The following is a 19571-nucleotide window of genomic DNA, read 5'->3' on the forward strand; positions in this document are numbered from 1 at the left end:
TATTAGTTTCAGCCGTGTCAACTCATATCTACTCGCATAGAAGGATCGGACTCAAACTTGGATTTATCAATTGACCCACACAATATTCTCAAACGTCACATGTACCCGTTTGGAGAAAATGTAGATTGTGAGAATATCGTTGACTTTAATGACCTTAAAACCCTAAATGAAATAAAGATTTTTTATTTTATCGTAGTATTAGTAAAACTGAAGTTATAGAAGCTTAAATAAAATGAAGTATGGGGAAAATGTTGGACATTATGATATTTCAATAGATTGTGGAAATGCTTAGGAGATGGTGGTGAGACCTACTGTGCTTTATGGCATAGAATGTTGGCCATTAAAAGAGAAGCATAAAATTAAGTGTTGCAGAGATATTATGCTTAGGTGGATGAGTGGCTTTACTCTTAGAGACGGAATGTGAAATGAGTATATACATGAAAAGGTTGGAGTAGCCCCAATGGACGATAAGATTAGAGAGAGTCCTCTTAGATGATTTGATCACATAAAATGTCAACCTTCCAATGACCAGATAAGGAGAGTAGATGTATTATATTTTGCCTATGTTTAAAAAGGTAGAGGTAGACCTAAAAATACTTAGAAAGTATTAGAAATGGATTTTTTTCTATTAGATTAACATAAGAATTTGACTCTTAACATAATACAATAGAGAGAAAAAAAATTCATGTACCCGACCCCACATAATGGGATAAAGGCTTCATGTTGTTGTTGTCATTGTTGTATCATACACAAACTCCTGGTGATATAAGATTTCTGTTTAAAAAAATTTACCTTGGAAAACTCCTCATCAGGAATTTGCAGTTTCTTCTGGATTCGAACCTTCACTTCAGCCAAAGTTTCTCCATCATGGAGAACAAAGAAGAAAGGCTCGCCAAAATTCTGAACTTGCTGTCAAAAGAGAAGAGGAAAGGACCTTCAGCCAACTAGATGATCCTAGTTTGTAAGCAATACATACAAAATGCACTTTAAATTGCATAAGACACTAAAAATGGGAAAAATAGGAAACTGAGCTCCAAGTAGTCTGCTTTTAAAACAATGGCATACTTCAAAAAGGACTGGACCTTAAACCTAGTTCAATCTTGATGGCAGTATGAACCAGATTTTCCTTTTTTTAAGGGAAAAAAGAAGATTAAACTCAAATAGAATCTAATCAAATTGAAGAAAAGGTTTATCCTTCCTTGAAGCCCATGACCTACACAAAAGGGCACAAAGACACCTACCAATACCACCTGCAGAAATATGCAGGTCAACAAAAAGATCTGCATATTCCTGCTATAAGCAGGATAGCAAGGACAAACAGGTACTTACCAAATGCAAATCATAGTTTCTAAATGTCAATTAGGAGATAGAAGTTGTTAAACATTATTCGACAATTTTCTAAAAGATAGATACTTAGCAGGAACTTCTGTCATATTCTCTGCTCTTTTATCAACGGAAATATCAATCTAGAGTACAAGGGAAACAAATTTATTTTCAACAGCAATCGTTATGTTTTCTACAATACTTCCAATTGCTCCCTTACCATTTGATTTTGATTCTGATCTTTCATGAAGTGGTAGACATGAATTAAACGATCTTGTGGCCCAAGATTTTTCTCTTCCTCGAGTATCTGCACAGCAGACAGAAGCTTATTACAAAACCATATTAATTTACAAAATATATGGCCAAATATCTAATGCATATAAACAAAAAAGACAACTAAAATCAAAGTATATGAACCAACCAGATCACCCTTACCTCTTCTGCACGCAGAGTCCAGTATTGATCATTTATATTTTCTATCTTCTCATTAAGCGGAAAGATCTGCAACAAGTACAAAGAATTTGAAGAACAAAAAAGGTGTCATGAAAAAGGGCAGTTGACAGAAGGAAGTAAGTAGCAGAAAACTTTAATAATGCTATTAATTATAATATTTAGCATTATTCAGATACATATCCAACTCAAGTCATAGATCAGAAATTATCGATATTGACAATATATTTCCCAGCATTATGCCATACATTATGCATGAAAATGTGTAAATATAGTAAGCATCAGTCCATGGTAGGCAAAAGGTGACAATCGGTGATGAATGTCAGGAGTTGGGCATTGACAAGGAACGGATGTTGGGCATCAGACAACAAGTTGTTCTGATACTAAAAGAGGCTATTAAATAACCAAAGAGGCAGATAAAAAGCCTAGATGGGCAAAACACCAGAGACAACGGATTGGAGGTTCCAAAAAATGGTCTCATAGAATTGAAATTCTATATAAATCTGAGACTCATCTCTATTGAAATATGTCCATAATTGATAGAAAATTAGGCCATTTATAGATTTTGGGACAAACGTTTTGACCTTTTAAATAGAAATCAATTAGATCATTGCTTTGAATCAGACAACTCAAATCAATCTCTCATTAACTTGAAAGTGAGAAGATGATCTTGCCACTAGGATAGCCTGATAGACTCCCAAGTGGTCATTAGTATCTGTTGAGAACCGATGACAATGATGTCTCTGATTGACAAGAAAATGGTATTGTTTCAAATATCTCAATGCCACGAGTTCACGAGAGTTGACATATCTAAATTCCAAGGTAAATTGGTTGTCGGTAAGGAATTCCAACACATAATTGGCAAAGAAAGCTTTTCACTCACAATCTTTCATTGACATTTCATATCAAGGGCAATAACAACAGAAAATCCTTCTCAACCTCCTATGTAATTATTGGGTGGGGGGAGGGGGCGGAATTCCATAAATGGCCCATTTTTTATGGCTCTTTTTATATGAACATGGTCAAAGGAAGGCACGAAATGTAACGGTAGACTGAGATTTACATCCACACAATCAAGTTATGTGATATTTTCTATCCATGAGGAGAGGTGTAAGCTGATAGGCCGGTTTAGTGTACAAGAGGCGGACATGCTTGGTTTGCCCCCTATGTTTGCCGCCCAAACCTAATGGACCCCATAACTCAAATGACTAATAAAAAAGGCTTGAACTTAAATAAATGAAATTGAAATAAGAGCTTGATGTAGAACGAAGGGGGGGGGGGGGATTTGAAATTTGAATTTCAAATTAAATGGAAAAAGGAGGGAAGGGGTAGTTTGATTAGAGGAACTAAGGGCTTGATTGGGGTGATATTAATGAGCTAATTAATTAAATGGGAAAGGGGGAGGGGGCCGGCCAAAGAGGGGAGAGAGGGTGTCTACTACTGTCTAGGTTCAATGTATGTGGACCCATGACTTTAATTATTGATTGGAAATCAAGTTTAAAATCTGATTTTAGATTTTATTCAAAGGAAAGAAATTTCCTAAACTGATTCATCAATTAAGAAAGTATTTAAATCCAAATAATGATTTGAATTTAATTAGGAAACTTTCCTAATCAATAAGAAACTATTTTAGGAAAGCGATTAAGAGTTTGACGTTTGAAATTTAAAATTCATGGGAAGTTGGAGGGATGGCCGAATTCACTTTCCTCATTGGGATTTACTAATTAGGATGGGATTTAATGTCCAATCCAAATCAAATTAATTTTAATTTAATTTTAGAAATTTTCTTAAAATAGGATTCTATTTTAGGAAAGGTTTCAAATTTCAAATTTGAATTAATTGAATTTAAAATTAAATGACTTTCCCAAAGAAGTTAAGCAAGAAAAGAAATTATTCAAGTGGAGATTGGAGAATTGGAGGCAAGGGAGGGGGATGGCAATTTGGCGGCTTGGCTAGGTGATGCTATCAAATATTCTGTATTTTTATATTGAACATTAGTATGTTTTTTTTATGTTCTTTTCATTTTTTAGCTATCCAATGATGGGAAAGCATCCAATGATCATGGTAGGTTGTGCTTAGGGCTTGGTAGACCTTTGGTTTGCTGACTGGATTGGTCCTTGGCTGCTGCTGGATCACGGGTTGTCTTATCGTCCACGATTTTGGAGCCTATGGTGATGTGTGGAAGAGGATGGTACTTATTTTCTTAGTTGCTAGCTCATTAATGATGAGCTGAAGTTTAGTAGCTCATTAATGTTCTAAGGTAAGCTCATAAGTTGAATTCATTATTGCAGTGGTCTTGTCCCTTCTCCTCCCCTTTCTTCTTTAAAATTTGTCCTTATCCCATGGGATTCCGAGGCTGCCTTTTGGGCTTCCTGTGCTGGTTGTTTTCCGTGCCATGGCTCCTTGGTTTCCTCGATTGGCTGCTGGTTTTCCGTGCTGGGTGGCTTTTCCGAGTCTTTTGGCGCCTCGGTTCTGTGCGGGCCTCTTTGGTTCCATGGCTGCTTCTTCGGGTCCCTGGTTGGGCTGTTTCCCGTGAAGTGTTGGGGGGATTTCCGTGGTTTGTGATGCTCGGATTCTTGTGGGAATTTAATAAATTGACTGTTTGGTTTCTCTTCTCTTGCCTATTTATAAGATGTTTTGAGATGGAATAGTAGTTGAATATTGAGAGCAAATTTGCTATAAACCTGCGGGTTCTTGGAAAAGCTTGCGAGCTTGTTCCATTCTCCTTCTCTTCTTCTAGGAAAGACTTGCGAGTTCTTTCCACCCTTCTTCTCGGCTTCTAATCTCTTTCGTCTCTCCGCAAGTTCCACTCCATCTGTATCCTTCTTCTTGAGCTTTAGTGATGTTTGTTGGCTGATTTGGGAGCATTTGTTGGACGAGTTTGGATCGTACAATTGGACTATCTTGCAATGGTGGACCATCGGTTTGCTAGCCCTAAGCACTTATTTTACTTAACATACATTTCGATGAATGTGAGGAACCCGCTCTGACGGTTGTCTGAGGATAGCGTTGTTTTATTTTTCTTTGTTTCTTTGAATTCTCTTCTAGTTTTCTTCGACGGATCTTGGATGTCATAGATGATTGCTACTATTTGAATCAAGTTTGGTTTAGTTTCGCCCTTTGTCTCCTTGTTTGTTTTTTTTTATCTACTGTGCTTACATCACTAGGGGTGGTGGAGATGTGGTGGTATGTTAAGGTTGGTGGGTGTGGGAGGATTAGGTGGTCGACGGTAAGGAATTTGGTGACGCATTAGGCCGGCGGCTTGGGGTGGAGAGAGGGGAGGAGGAGAAAAAGGTTTTAGGGAAAGAAAGATACAACCGTGAGTCCGGACACATCCTGCAGTTGACGGATAATACATTGCCCTTCTCCAAGAGACTTCACGCCACGAGCCCGGACCCATCTTGCGGCTGGTGGAAACTCCACTTCCCTCCCATAGGAATCTCACCCAAGTTCTCTCCAAAGAACACAAGTGCAAACAAAATTTCTTTTCTTAATAATTCATCCTTCCATTACAAAAGCAATGGCCTCTATATATAAGCCTAAGAAACTAAAAAAAGACACATATGCCCCTAGGACTAACATAGGATGACCCTCTTAAGGGTAAAAATGGAAAATTCATAATAAAAATAAAAATTATAAATAACAAATTAAGATAAGGTGGAATGGTCTTGGCCATCGATCGTCGTCTCCTCCTCTAGAACCATAATTTGAATGAACATAAAGAACTTGAATTCAAATGAACTTGGTACAAGGAGTTTTGACTTGAACTTGAACAATACAAAGGACCTGATTTGGACTCAAGTGAACTTGCATGATTTGAACTCAAGCAAGGATTTGATTCATAACCATAGTAGACACGAACTCGAGCTGAACTCATGTCTATGAACTTGAACTAAAATGAACTTGAATGAATTAAACCCGAACTTGAACGAAATGCAAAATAATAACAAGGACTTGTGAACTTAGACTCGAATGAGCAAGTTTTAGAAATGAACAAGACTACTTGGATTTGAACTTGAATGTGTCATACTTAGACTTGAGCTCAAAAGAATAATGCAATGAGTATGAACCTAATTCGAACTTTAACCTAACATGAGTTTGAATATAATTGAAATGAATGAGTTGTAAAGAGTTTCAATTTAACAATAACGCAATATCGTCAATAGAATATTGAGAAATTGTCACCTCAATTGAGATGTAAATGAACACATAAATAAAACTCATGAACAAGAGGGTTTACAGTATGACAATATATTCATTGCTACCACAAAGAACTTTCAATCGGCACATGAGTAACATGATAATTGTAGTGCCTACATTAGTTGGTCCACAAGTTCATGTAAAGGAGCTTAATGTTGTTAATGAAACAAGCTCCTAATGAGAAGAGCCACTGTTAGAGATGATGAAGAATTTGCAAATACAATCTGCTCACAAACAACAGTCTCTTGCCAACATGTTCATTGTAATATACAATGAATATCAGGACATTCCTACGATCAGCAATAATCCAATGCTAAGAAAACACACAACCCCATTTGCAAATCGAGTGGTGATCAATTGGTGATAGACACAAGTTTCTACAAGCTGCCATAAGAGACTCACTCTACGCACTATATAGCAGTTGAAGGTAGAAATGAAAGAGAGGCAATATACAACATCTTGCCTACGAGTGGAAGGAAGAATTTGTTGTGGCTACCAAAAATATATAAGGAACATCAAAATGTTTCTCCAATCAATGATGGCCCATTCATAGTTGAATGTAGTTAGTTCCCTATAAACATTAGAAGGCTACATATAACAAGTGTAAAGGGCATATGTTGATAACGTTAATGTTTTGTGGACAATATCAAAATAAAGGCAAATGTGTTCAGCCCCTACAAATCAGTGTAAGAGATCTCTCCATACATACAAGTGACAGAACTCCAAATGCACAAAATGACTTATCCATGAGTGGTGTGTGATAGGTGTTGAGTTTTGTAATTAGGTTGTTAAGCCTAAGTGAATGTCCCAAGGCTACCAAGAGGGGGGTGAATTGGTAGTTTAAAAAACAAAGTTAAAATTTAAGACCCCTTTTTGAAAATTATTGAACCGAAATAAAATCTCTTTTAAATTTTGTAGAAAAAGGTTTTTCAACCACAGAGTTTTTAAAACTGAAATAGAAAGTGCGGAAACAAAAAAAGTAAAGTAAATGACACCAGATTTATAGTGGTTCGGTCTATAACCAGACCTACATCCACTCCCCAGAGGCACCCTCTGAGTATTGCACTAATACCAATAGTGACTCTCCTTTTGCACCCACAGCAAGGTGGAGAAATCTTTACAACACACTCTTTTCACCACTCCTCGGTGCGGCAGAGAACCGTCCGTCCTTTTACACAATTCTAAGTGTTGGCAGAGAACCGTCTGTCCTTTCACACTATCCCCAGTGTTGGCAGAGAACCGTACGTCCTTTCACACTCTCCTAGTGTGGGCAGAGAACCCTTCCGTCCTTTCACACTCTCCTAGTGTGGGCAGAGAACCCTTCCGTCCTTTCACACTCTCCTAGTGTGGGCAGAGAACCCTTCCATCCTTTCACACTCTCCTAGTGTGGGCAGAGAACCCTTCCGTCCTTTCACACTCTCCTAGTGTGGGCAGAGAACCCTTCCGTCCTTTCACACTCTCCTAGTGTCGGCAGATTCTAAGTCGGTGTATCGTTTGGACGAAAATTTTATTCGTCTGGACGAAATTTTTACAGAGGACCGATCGTCCTGGACGATAATTTATTTCGTCTGGACGAAAATTTTCCAGAGAGCCAATCGCCACGGACGATAATTTAATTTCGTCTGGACGAAAATTTTCCAGAGACCCGATCGTCCTGGACGATATTTAATTTCGTCTGGACGAAAATTTTCCAGAGGACCGGTCGCCACGGACGATAATTTAATTTCGTTTGGACGAAAATTTTCCAGAGAGCCAATCGTCCTGGACGATAATTTATTTCGTCCTGGACGAATAGGACTTAGAAAAAAATTTCGAGCAAGTTCCTATTCGTTCCATATGCTCTATAGGAGATAACTGTCTGATCGTCCAGTACGAACTGGAAATCGTCCTGTACGATCAGTATAAATTTATATGATCTCCTTATGTGTGTGTATGTTTTTATTCACTCAAAATACAATCACTCCCTTTCAATTTGATTTCTAAGAAAAGTGCAAGCTTCAAATTATACAAAATATCGCATGCTGATTTTAATTTGAAGTCTTCGTAGTCTGGAGTTTGTTTTTCCTGAAATGTCAGTACACACAAGAGCAAATACAATTCTTCTAAAAAATGTTAGGAGATAACTACACATTTGAACAATAATGTTTGGAATCATCAAAACTTCATAAGTTGCAAAAATGTAAAGCATGCAAATAGCAACTATCTTAACAATAGGCTTGTTAGTAAAGTTTAGAGATCTAACAGCGGCTCTATAACGGATATGGTGAGCACGGAAGTCTACAATAGTTGTTCACACCGCCTGCGATGATGTTATAGCATGTATACATGTTTATCCCTTACAAGTGCAAAGGTAAGATATACAATATACATGACAACTCAATATACACAATGAAGCTTGAAGTGTATGCAAGAAGTCTGTCACAAATGTAATAACATACTTACAAGTGCTGGGCGTCGGCAGATAGTTAATGTTATAGTATTTTAGAGCCAACACGGATCAACTTATGCGTAACTAGAACAATCTTCAACAAACACTGGAAGATACACAAGTAAATGCAGTGGTTCATCAATCAACATATACAGGAAAATTAAGAGCAAATACAGACACCTATGAGCAGTAAAGGTCCATCATACATAATAAATACTTCCTCGTAGCAGATAAGAAGATCAGCAACACATACGAGTGCTCTAGGAATACAGGTGTATGCACTACCTCTCACCTATAGTAGCGGATGTACCGCAAGGATCAAAGACCACAGCAAAATGCACAAGGAATGCAATAAATGCAAATACCTATGGGTCATCGCAGAAGACACATCGTAGGAGACCTACAACGCATCAAGTGCTATATACGAACAAATATTGAAGCACTACGACATACGCAAATTCCTACGAGCTGTTGTAGAAGACCCGTCAAATGTCCAAAATCCCCCTGCACATGCACTGTAATATGTATACACATAGGCACACAAAAAGGGGGAAGTGTAATCATAAAACCTGCATGGGCCCCGGCGAGCGTGTTGCAGGAACACACGTGACGTCTAAGGATGCTGCGCGGATCAGTAAATAAACCCAAGTTCGAGCATAATCCTTCTATGCAGGTAGATATGAGTCGACATGGCTCAAACCATTAAATAAATATGCGGTCGTGAGGTCGACCGAGATATTTATTTTATACATTTATATTAGGCCTTAAAGGCCTTCAATAAAAAAAACTCATTCACAAAAGTATAAAGCCTATGAAACCTGATCCTCTGTCGACAACTTGATATAGTCGACAAGTTTTATCCATAAAATGCAAATATTTTCAAATGCAAGTGACCCCAAACACTCCTTGTTGAATGCAAATCTCAACCGGAGGGGTTAATTCTAAAAATTTCAAATGCCATCCCAAATACCATAAAATCCAAAAATTTCAAAAAAAAAATGTAAACCAAAATCTCAAAATCATCCAAGTCCAGAATATTTAAAGTTAAAACGATCCATCAAATCACTTAAAGCAAAGCTCATCCACCCTCGGCAAAAGTTTGCCAGGGTGGACAAATTGAAGTTTACTTCAACTCACATAGAACTAATCCCTGGTCAAAAATATCACTAGGATATATTCTCAAATAATCCCCTGCCAATAAAGACGTGGTACGTGTCCTCTAACCGGCAGTTTTACCGCCAAATTACACGGCAGGATAAATAATTATGACTCGAAGCCCTCTGAACCGAGTGGTTTTGCCGTCAAATGGAACCACAAGATAGCAGTTATGGTAAGAGCCAATACGTTCCTTAGCGGCATCAAATCCTTGAGATATGAATCGATAGGATATGATCGATAGGGCACGGGTACAAAGTCCTCTGTTAGCTAAGATGGATTCAAATTTGTCCCCTTAGACAAACATCCACCCCAGGTCTACAAGGTCCCCTTGGACGAAACAACCCATGGGTGCTGACAAGGATCATTTTGTCGGGTTGGGTCGACTACCTCCTCTGACTAAGTATACTAAGGACCATGATGTCCTGGGACGACGGAACCATGAGATCTTGATCGGGTCTATCATCCATTCCTCCACCATCCGCTTTAAGTGCTAGATGGTAAAATTCCCAATTTTAAATATCAATTTTTCGATACCTAAGCCTAATACTACTACTATATGCCAGATAACACGTATCTTTAAATATTTGATTGACGACTAGCCTTAATCGAAAGTTTTCTCTTGTTATCGGGAGGAATAATTAACTATAGGGGCTTGCGCCTATAGGAAACCAGAACTCAGATCATAATGTCCTCGCAAAATGAGGGTGAAATCTCTGGGTAGTGTCTTATCTACAAACTCATGTGCCTTCCCAAAATTTACCCCGGAACTTAATCCGTTAACACTCCCTCGATAAAACCAACGGGCGGAGGCCGGTGCCGAATTTTCGGAGCCCACACCTCCCAAAAAGAAAAGAGTATTTTGTGATGAAACATTTTCCTAGCAACTTCAACACCTCAAAGGACCATGTCCTCAATTAAGATAGGAATGGCATTATCCTCATATTGAAGTGATGGGTAATTCTTTGGAATTAAGAGTTTCCGTAGAGCATGCCTATCTCTCCCTTTTTTTAGAGGAGTTCTAAGTCATAGCACAATATATATGTGATCAGAGCATGTATGGTCCCAATTTTAATTTTTCAAGTTTATGAATTAAAATTTTGACCATTTTTGTGTTTGAAAATTCCGCCAAATTCCATATGTGATCAAATGATGGAATATGAATCATATCAAGTAAGAAAATTAAATTTCTAGTTGGGATAGATATCACAAATAAATTTCCCTGACGCCAAATCACCACTTGAAGCACTGTTAGCAGCAGCTGGACTTCAGGCAACACAGAATACTGAAATACACTTAGGCTTCGTTTGGGATGGCTTTCTTACTACTTAAAGCTGCTTTCTAGCATAAAAACTAAAAAGTTGTTTTAAAAAGCAATAAGAAAGCCGTCCCAAATGAAACCTTAATATAGGAATTCACAGCAGATCATAGAAGAAGATAACTGGGCGTATTCCTAACATACACCATAATCATTCTCACCCAGTAAAAACCGAGAAACTATCTAAAGCACAATCCAAAAGTTCAATAAGGATGGTAATTCAGTAGTCAAACTAGAGCACAGGAGAAAGCGGCCCATGCAGGTACCCTTTTATTTTCCACCCCGGACTATATAACTACATATCAGAGAACAATTTCAACTGATTTATAGCAATATCAAATACTGTAAAGATATTCCACGTTGTCAAGCATAATCTAGTCTTAACATACATGCAGAGAAAGGCTATGCACTTGCATAATAAAAAAAAATAATAGAACAAAGGACTTGCGGCAGAATCAAGTATGCTACCTTGTAGATCTTGTGATAAAAGACCTCCAGTAACCGGAGTTCAGCATTGGGATGAGATAATTCAACCTACACCAAGATTAAAACAGAAAAAATTTAAAGGGGAACACAGTTGCTAGCATGGACAAATAGTTGGCCTTTAAAATCTGAATAATGTTGCAGCAAAAAAAGATTTCTCAACTCCTTTCAAATATGATCTGAATCATATATTAAGGAATCAAATAAGACACATTCCTGTTCCAGTTCAAGAATATACTTCTAGAGTAATTTTGCAGAAAAAGCTTGAAAGATTCACCTTAGTTTTGAGGTCATTGATAACATCAGCGACAACGCTGTTTTTGGGCAGTCTAACACTATGAACTACGATCTAAAAAATGAGGCAAAAATGTCATAAGAATCACCAAAAATTTTAGAAAAGAAACAAAAACAGTAAGGGACCAAAAATCACACTTCATCTTTTGTGGCAACGTGGAATGCAACTTTAAGAGTTTTCAACCCTTGTAATTCAGGCAGAGGAATGTCCAGAACTTCGTAATATAGTATGTCAGAAATCTACATCAAAGAATAAATAAATAAATAAATCATCAAAACCTTGAAAATTTTAATGAAGTAAAAAACAAGTACAACCTGATTATAATGGACCAACATGTCTAACAGGTGCTCTACACCGCGATACTTGATCGGCTGGGGTTTTGGCTGCTGAGAATAGCAATTATGGGATGTAAGACGAATTTTTGATGCATCATCCAAACCAAGATGACGAGCAACTCTTTCAACGACATCATCATATGTATAAGACTTTGACCTTTCAAGCAAGTAAAAAAAAGAATCAGGGAATGAATTAATAAAATAAACAAGAAATTAGTGCTTGATATGATTTACAGATTTCAAAAACTAACAGTTCTAAGTAAAAATCATCCTCTTTTGGCTTCTCCAGTGATCTGAAATGAACAACCTAAAACATAATTGGGAAATAAAAATAGTATCAGTTTAACCATTGGGGTGAACCAATAAATATAATATACAAGATAAGGTATTCAATGATTTGTTTCTCATGACGCAAGACATTATAGATTTTATAACACAATGGCGCAAATGAAAACAAAATGTTTGAGGTAAAATTTACTTGGCACATCCAATGGAAGAAAAGAGTAACTTGAAAACAGATACAAAATACAACCTCGACCGACTAAGCTTTATTTTCCATCATTTGTTTAACAGCACAAACAACACTCAACACTGCTCTTTTGACACGATTCATTAGTCCAAAATTCATAGTCTGCCGATTAATAAAGCTAATCCCAAATTGCGACTTTTCAATGTACTCTTTTTATTGTATTCCAAATTGAAGTCATGTTTAAATATTAATTAAATATAATGAGGTTTGTTTCAGACCAAGATCCGAAGTAAAACAAAACCTTCTGCCCAAATTACATGCTATACAATTGATAAATGATGCTCATAATGGAAGAAAAAGTACTGTCATCTTATCATCATATCACTGTCATCAAATATATCCCAACTATTTTTGTAGTTGGCCTTCTATGCTATTCAATTGAGTGCAACAAGAGGTATTATTTCAGTTTATGCAGGTATTTTCTCAACACCTACAACCATATTAAATTAAATATCAAATTTTCTATCTTATTCCTTCACATTAGTTTGATCAACTTGCCTTACTAGTGCATCATTTTTCCTTGTGATACATACAAAAACATTAAAAAAAGGTTCCCACTAATTTTCATGGAGTTGAGCTAGATAATTGAGGAGAAGATGTCAACATTATATGTTCCATATAGTTGTGAACCTAACAACCAGCCGAATTTTGCACCAATATATCAAACCACCAAAATGAGATTTGACAATGACCACGCATAAGCATGCAATTGTATTTTAACCCCAAAAGAAGGAACAAATAATTTCGTGAATGAAGACCGAGTAAAGCACTCATCTCAAAATTCACTATAAGTTTTTAAAGAGGACTCTATGGTGCTTCTGAAGATGCCTTGGGAATAGATACAAATGATATAGACAAGGCAAACATATGAAAGGAAGAAGATAAATGATTAGACAATATATAAGAATGAGTAGGATCAACAATACATTGCATTTTACTATTTCATAAATTGATAAATATAGATCAGATAGTTCATTAGCAAGTGGATGCTTAGTTGAACCTTCCAATTTGAATAGAAAGGTTGGAGTAGAGGGTAGTAGAGATCGTTGAAAGTAAATCTTTAGAGGGGTGAAGGTAGGTATAAGAGTTTTTGCAGGAAGAGGAATATGTGAATATATCTCAAAGAAAGAAGAAGAAATGAAAATTGTGATCATAAGAACTAACATTGATTAAAATGTATGTGTCAATCAAAAGAATCATAACATCCATACACTTTGTGAGTGTCAGAATATCTGGGAAATATACATTGAATGAAACTAATAAAAAATATTTATTACAAGCAAAACAAACATGAACAAAATAGATGTAAGAGAAAAAAGTAGATCTACCTAGATATAGAGTGCAAATTGTGGGCTCCGAAAATTCGCGCCCCGACCTCCCCTGTTGCTTTCGGGGGGAGTTTTAATGGATTAAGTTCCGGGGTAAATTTTGGGAAGGCATATGAGTTTGTAGATAAACACTACCCAGAGATTTCGCCCTCATTTTGCGAGGACTTTATGATCTGAGTTCTGGTTTCCTATAGGCGCAAACCTCTATAGGTAATTACCCCTCTCGATAACGAGAGAGAACTTTTCATTAAGGCTAGTCGTCAATCAGATACGTAGAAAATACATGTTATATGACATATAGTAGCAGCATGGGTTTAGGCATAGGAAAACTGATACTTAAAATTGAAAATTTCACCATCTTGCACTTAAAGAGGATAGTGGTGGGGGAATGGATGATGAACTCGATCAAGATCCCATGGTTCCATCGTTCCAGATCATCATGGTCCCTGGTCTACTTACTCAGAGGAGGTAGTCGACCCAAGCTGACACAAGGATCCTTGTAGGCAGCCATTTTGCTTCGTCTAAGGGTACCTTATAAACCTGGATGGATGTTTATCTAAGGGGACAAATTTGAATCTACCTTAGCTAACAGAGGGTTGTGTGCCCTATCGATTATATGCTATTGATTCATATCTCAAGAATTTAGTGTTATTGGGGAGCATATGAGCTCTAGCCAGGACCGTAATTTAGCGGTGTCATTTGGCGACAAACCACCCAGTTTAGAGGGCCCTGATCATAACTATTTACCTGCAGCGTCATTTGGCGGCAAAATCGCCAATTAGAGGACACGTCTCACGACCTTGCTGGCAAGAGATGGTTTAACAATGAATCCCAGTTATATTCTCGACCAGACAATAATTTTTTGTGAGCTAAAGTTATTTTCAAATTTATCCACCTCGACAAACTGTTACGAAGGATGGATGGATTTTTCTTTAAGCATTTCGATGGTTTATCTCAATTTTAAATATTTGGAATTTTGGAATTTTATGGGCATTTGGGTGGCACTTTGGATATTTGAAATTGACCCATTCGATTGAGATTTTCTGTCAGGACAGTCATCATCGGGGTATATGGGGTCACTTGGGTAGCATTTCTTTGAAAATTAACACCTTCGATTGAGATTTACGTTCAACACGGCCATTATCAGGATATATGAAATCACTTGGGTGGCATCTCTTTGGATGTTTGAAATTAAACCCTCCGATTTATATCTACGTTCAACACGGCCATCAACAGGGTATATGGGGTCATTTGTATTTTTATTGACTGAACCCTGCCAACTCTGTTAGACGCCGACAAAGGATCGGGTTCAAGTCAGTTGTATACTTTTGTTCGTGAATTTTTTTTGTAATAGACCGTGAATGTCTAATATGAATGTTTAAAACAAACATCTTGGTTAACGACGTGATCGTATATTTGTTTAATAATTTGAGTCGTGTCGACCTCTATCTACCCTCATAGAAGGGTCGGGTTCAAACTTGGGTTTATTATCTGAACCGCGCAACATTCCTAGATGTCATGTATGTGCCCATAACACGCTCGTCGGGACTCATGCAAGTGTATACTCTTGTATATGCATTTATTCGTGTTTGTGTGTATACATGTTAAGGTGCATGAGTGGGGGATTTTGGAATATTTTAGTTTTCTCGGTTGTGCGGGCAAATATCATTTGAATGCAGCATTTAATTTAGGGGTTTATGCAGGCCTTCTATCCGTTTATATGAGTGTTGTAGATCCAGTGGCGTGGCGTCGTATTGTGATTATTTGCTCATTTTGTATAGGTAAACTGTTGTGCACAACTTGTCATTTTCTCCAAGTAGATTATTGTGCACTAACGAATCTCCTGCTTCACCTCATAGTAGCTTGCACTTGTTGTAGTTCTATTACATTTGCCTGTGGACAACATATTGGATGTATAATGGGTCTTTGAAAATTTGTATTTGCTATGTATCCTCTTCTTTTGCTGGTAGAGGATCAGTGTGTTTGTCTGTGACTGAACAATATTAATTGCATGAGAGATGTATTCTTTTCGAACAATTCAAAGATGTCATGTCTTTCAGTTCATCGCATGTTGAATTCCCCCTGCTTGTTCCCAGGTATATGCATTTATCACTACTCTTCTATATTCGTGTATAGTAGTTTCTCACAGCAACTCATAGGCACTTGCATTCACTGTAGTCATTTGTCCTTTTGGTTCGTAAATGACATTTTACATATATAACGGGTGTCCTACAACGCTGCAAACATTTGCATTTATTGTCGAGATGGTTGTTGATCGATCCCCTTTTGCTTACAAGGGATCTGTATATTTGTCTTCCCCTTGATGGTTGTTGACTATAGGAGCATTACAGCATTCTCTACTTGATACTGATCACCACCCGTAAGTTATTATTTGTTGGAGAATTTTTGTATCCTCAAACGGATTGCATATTTTATTATCGAGCACGGCATAAGAATGATGATATATTACCCCGAAGGGTAAAAATATCATTTCCTTATGGACTCAACTAAAAAATTTACAATTATTTAACAGAGATTCCCCCACTCAATGTTTGATTGAGTAGGGTTTATTTATTTCTGGGGTACAGACATCCCATAGGGGCAAGCTCCTATGGTTAATTACATCCCAAGTTTTGTCTTGGGAATACTTTTGATTAAACTAGTAGTTTTCTTTCTTTGGAAGTCATTTAAATATTGGTTAAAATTGATTTTTGTTGTTTTAAAATTCATGAAAGTCTTGCTTAAAGGTTTGGCCTTTAGGAATTTAAAGGAAGAGGTTTGATCAACTTAGAATCAGATTTTTGGAGTGAAGTCCAAGAGAAGGTGAAGTAGGAGCACTTGATTCTGAGGGAAACTCAGAGGTGCTCGGACTATCCTATGTTGGGCTTTACATTTTTTAATCTAAATTTGGTTTAAGTTAAAATTTTATTAGAAGATTGGGGCTTACATCCCAACAACACTTGTTGGAGGAATTGCCCGAAGGATGAGGGCTTATAGGGTGATTTGGAATCAACCCGTGCCTCTGACCCTAGGACTACCGATAGGTAGTGCCTCGAACCTAGATCTAACGAGTGCAAAGAGGGACTTACAAGCTACACCTCACAAGAGGTCATAACCCGCCCGACCCCTGGATTTATTGTCCCGCCTGAAAGGGACTACCAGCTAAACTCCCCCTAATCGCTTTTAAAACCATGTTATTTGGTCTCAATGCAAATGTAGAGTGGTAGGGTTGTTTTTATTTAGAAAGTAAGTCTTATAGCTTGGCTTTGAGGCCAAGATGCCTTAGCATGTAGGTATGCAAATGCTGACTCACAAAGAAAATGACTTTTGTTATCTAATCCTTATATGGAGGCATTCTATATGCAACATGCTTGGGCTATACATGATTATTTTCAATTTTGAAAACTTGGCTCCTTGAAGGGGGCCATGCAATTTTTCTTACTTGAAAGACATGGAGCCTAATTCGATTTTATTTTTAGATTGCTTACATGTTAAGGGGTAGAAAACTTAGTTTTTATCCTAAGAGCCTAACGTGATCAAGTCCAGGCCACACCCACAAAAACAAGAGAAGAAACCTAGGAAAGACATGCATTTCTATTGCGCACCCAATAAACACTTCAACACATGCTTTTGTATATAAAGATAGAAATGTAAATAATGTCCCAGTTATTACAAACATGTTTGGCAGCTGAGTTGCCTGCCATTATACAACCCAGTTATATTTACAGACTCTACTTGTGGGGGTCTTCAAGCTTTAACCTTCAAAATTGTACATTCTTCTTCAATCCTCCCATCTTTTCAATCAAACCCAACAAGTTTTACATCCTAGATCTAATCAAATACATGATATGAAATAGAAAAAGACTCAAATCTGCATAACAAAGTTAGGAGGTAGTTTATATAATTAAGCATGTAATCATCTCAAAATTGGCCTAACACTTAGAGTGCTAAGTGTTAGGCCCCTGCTTCTACCCTATTGGCCATGTCTCCTTGAGGGTTTTAAGCAGCGCCTGCAAGCAAACAGCATTAATAAAATCATGACATTTACCCCCTTCTTGGACATGACTTTTGAGTTGTAGAAAGGAAGGAACTTCTCTACAATTTTGACTCGTAGGAAAGAATGGAGAAATGCAAATTTTAGACATTGCAAATCAATGAAAATTCTTTGAACATTTGTTGTCCAAAGAAGGAAATGCACTCTCCTAGCTTGGGCTCAGGAGAACGAGGGATTTATACGAGGATATCCTGTTTAACAACATATAAATTGGAGACAACACACTATAATACTAGCTTATTTCCCAAGAAAATCAAAGCTTTAGATACAAATTAATCGCTTAGTCAAATCCCAGCCCTCATAATCAGGAAGTAAAACATAATAGTACTAAGTTGTGTTCTTTAATTACTTAACCCTTTCCATATTTATCCAATCTCACCTCTCAACCCTAATGAAATAAATAAATAAATAACCACACTGATTTGGCCCCTTTCTTCCTTTTTTTTCTTCAAACCGATTCAGTCACTAGAAAATTACGAACCAAAACTATTCCTCCACCACATAAAAAGAAACAATATAACAAAAATTATATGATTAATATTTAGCAATTAAAACAGTTCAACAAGTAGAATTATATTGCACAACAGCAACAGATAGTGTACAGTTAGACAAGATAAAAGCAGAAATAACATTGCACATAGTAACATATGATAATAATAGCAGACATGTAGTCAACATTATTAAGGAAATTGTTCAAATAGTAGAATAAATCTAGGTTACGAGTATCTGTGCATTGTAAACATCAATTGTTTTGTTCAAAAATAGTTGCTAAACTAAGATTAAGATATTAAAATAACAGCATTTTCATGGAGGCAAGCAGCAATTAATCAAGTTCAACTAAGCCTCTTGAGATTTTCTAGATCACTAGAAATCAAGTGAACCATCCTCCAGTTGAATTTTCTCAGGTCAACATAAAAGTATATGATGAAGCCTAATGCACTAGCCCAAGGTTCTTCAAAACATAACAACCGATTCCCAACATACATGCTTTTTCAAACTAAGAAAACAACTGAAATATTTTTGGCCAATGATGGGTCTTAAAGTCATTAGGATTACTTTGAGAAGAGATCAATAAATGTGAAATCAATCAAAATTTATATTGCACTCATCTTAAAGCAAATATAATGGCTTTGAGATCCATCCTCACCAAAATTTGGTCAGGATATCCTGAATTTATTTAAAAATATCCTCAAAATTAGTTTATCCCCACTATTGGGTGTCATCCTCACAAATCTTTCTAGCTACTCTATCCTACACATTGCAATATGTGGATTGTGGTGTATGGAGAAACAGAAATTATGAAATAAAAACAGTACCTACATGGCTTAAGCTTTTCCATTCATCAAGATAAATATTTTGAATGTAGTGTGATCAGAAAAAATCAGTAAATTTAAAATGCTACAAAATTATGTGGGATTATCATCACAAACAACGTCAAATTCAGCATTTTAAGATTCGATATTGCACTTCAGAGAATGCTTCCAATAACTGAGAACAAGTAGAAAAAGGCAGAAAGGAGACTGGAGACATGCAGTCCCATCATAAGAAGTTGCAACCAACAATACCTGCCGACTAAGAACATATCGCAAAAAGGATGGGATATCCGGATAGCGACACTGATCATCGTTGTCACGCCGACATTTCTGATAACAAACTATATCACCATCCTCAAG

At 37.0% G+C, this 19571-nt stretch overlaps 1 protein-coding gene across 3 annotated transcripts in view; it reads right to left on the minus strand.

Moving 5' to 3' along the window:
* Window positions 1-19571, minus strand: part of LOC110108183 (ubiquitin carboxyl-terminal hydrolase 12) — a 92282-nt gene that overhangs the window by 9056 nt on the left and 63655 nt on the right. For all 3 annotated transcript variants that reach the window (XM_020838714.2, XM_028700694.1, XM_020838713.2), the window contains exons 21-29: window positions 19464-19571; window positions 12239-12294; window positions 11967-12144; window positions 11790-11891; window positions 11635-11706; window positions 11343-11408; window positions 1759-1824; window positions 1544-1630; window positions 793-909 (exon numbers count right to left, since the gene is read on the minus strand). In XM_020838714.2, the coding sequence (XP_020694373.1) occupies window positions 793-909; window positions 1544-1630; window positions 1759-1824; window positions 11343-11408; window positions 11635-11706; window positions 11790-11891; window positions 11967-12144; window positions 12239-12294; window positions 19464-19571 (852 nt within the window). The remainder of the gene's footprint in view (window positions 1-792; window positions 910-1543; window positions 1631-1758; window positions 1825-11342; window positions 11409-11634; window positions 11707-11789; window positions 11892-11966; window positions 12145-12238; window positions 12295-19463) is intronic.

This window comes from Dendrobium catenatum, unplaced genomic scaffold (assembly GCF_001605985.2).
Source record: "Dendrobium catenatum unplaced genomic scaffold, ASM160598v2 fragScaff_scaffold_1574, whole genome shotgun sequence".
NCBI lineage: Eukaryota > Viridiplantae > Streptophyta > Magnoliopsida > Asparagales > Orchidaceae > Dendrobium > Dendrobium catenatum.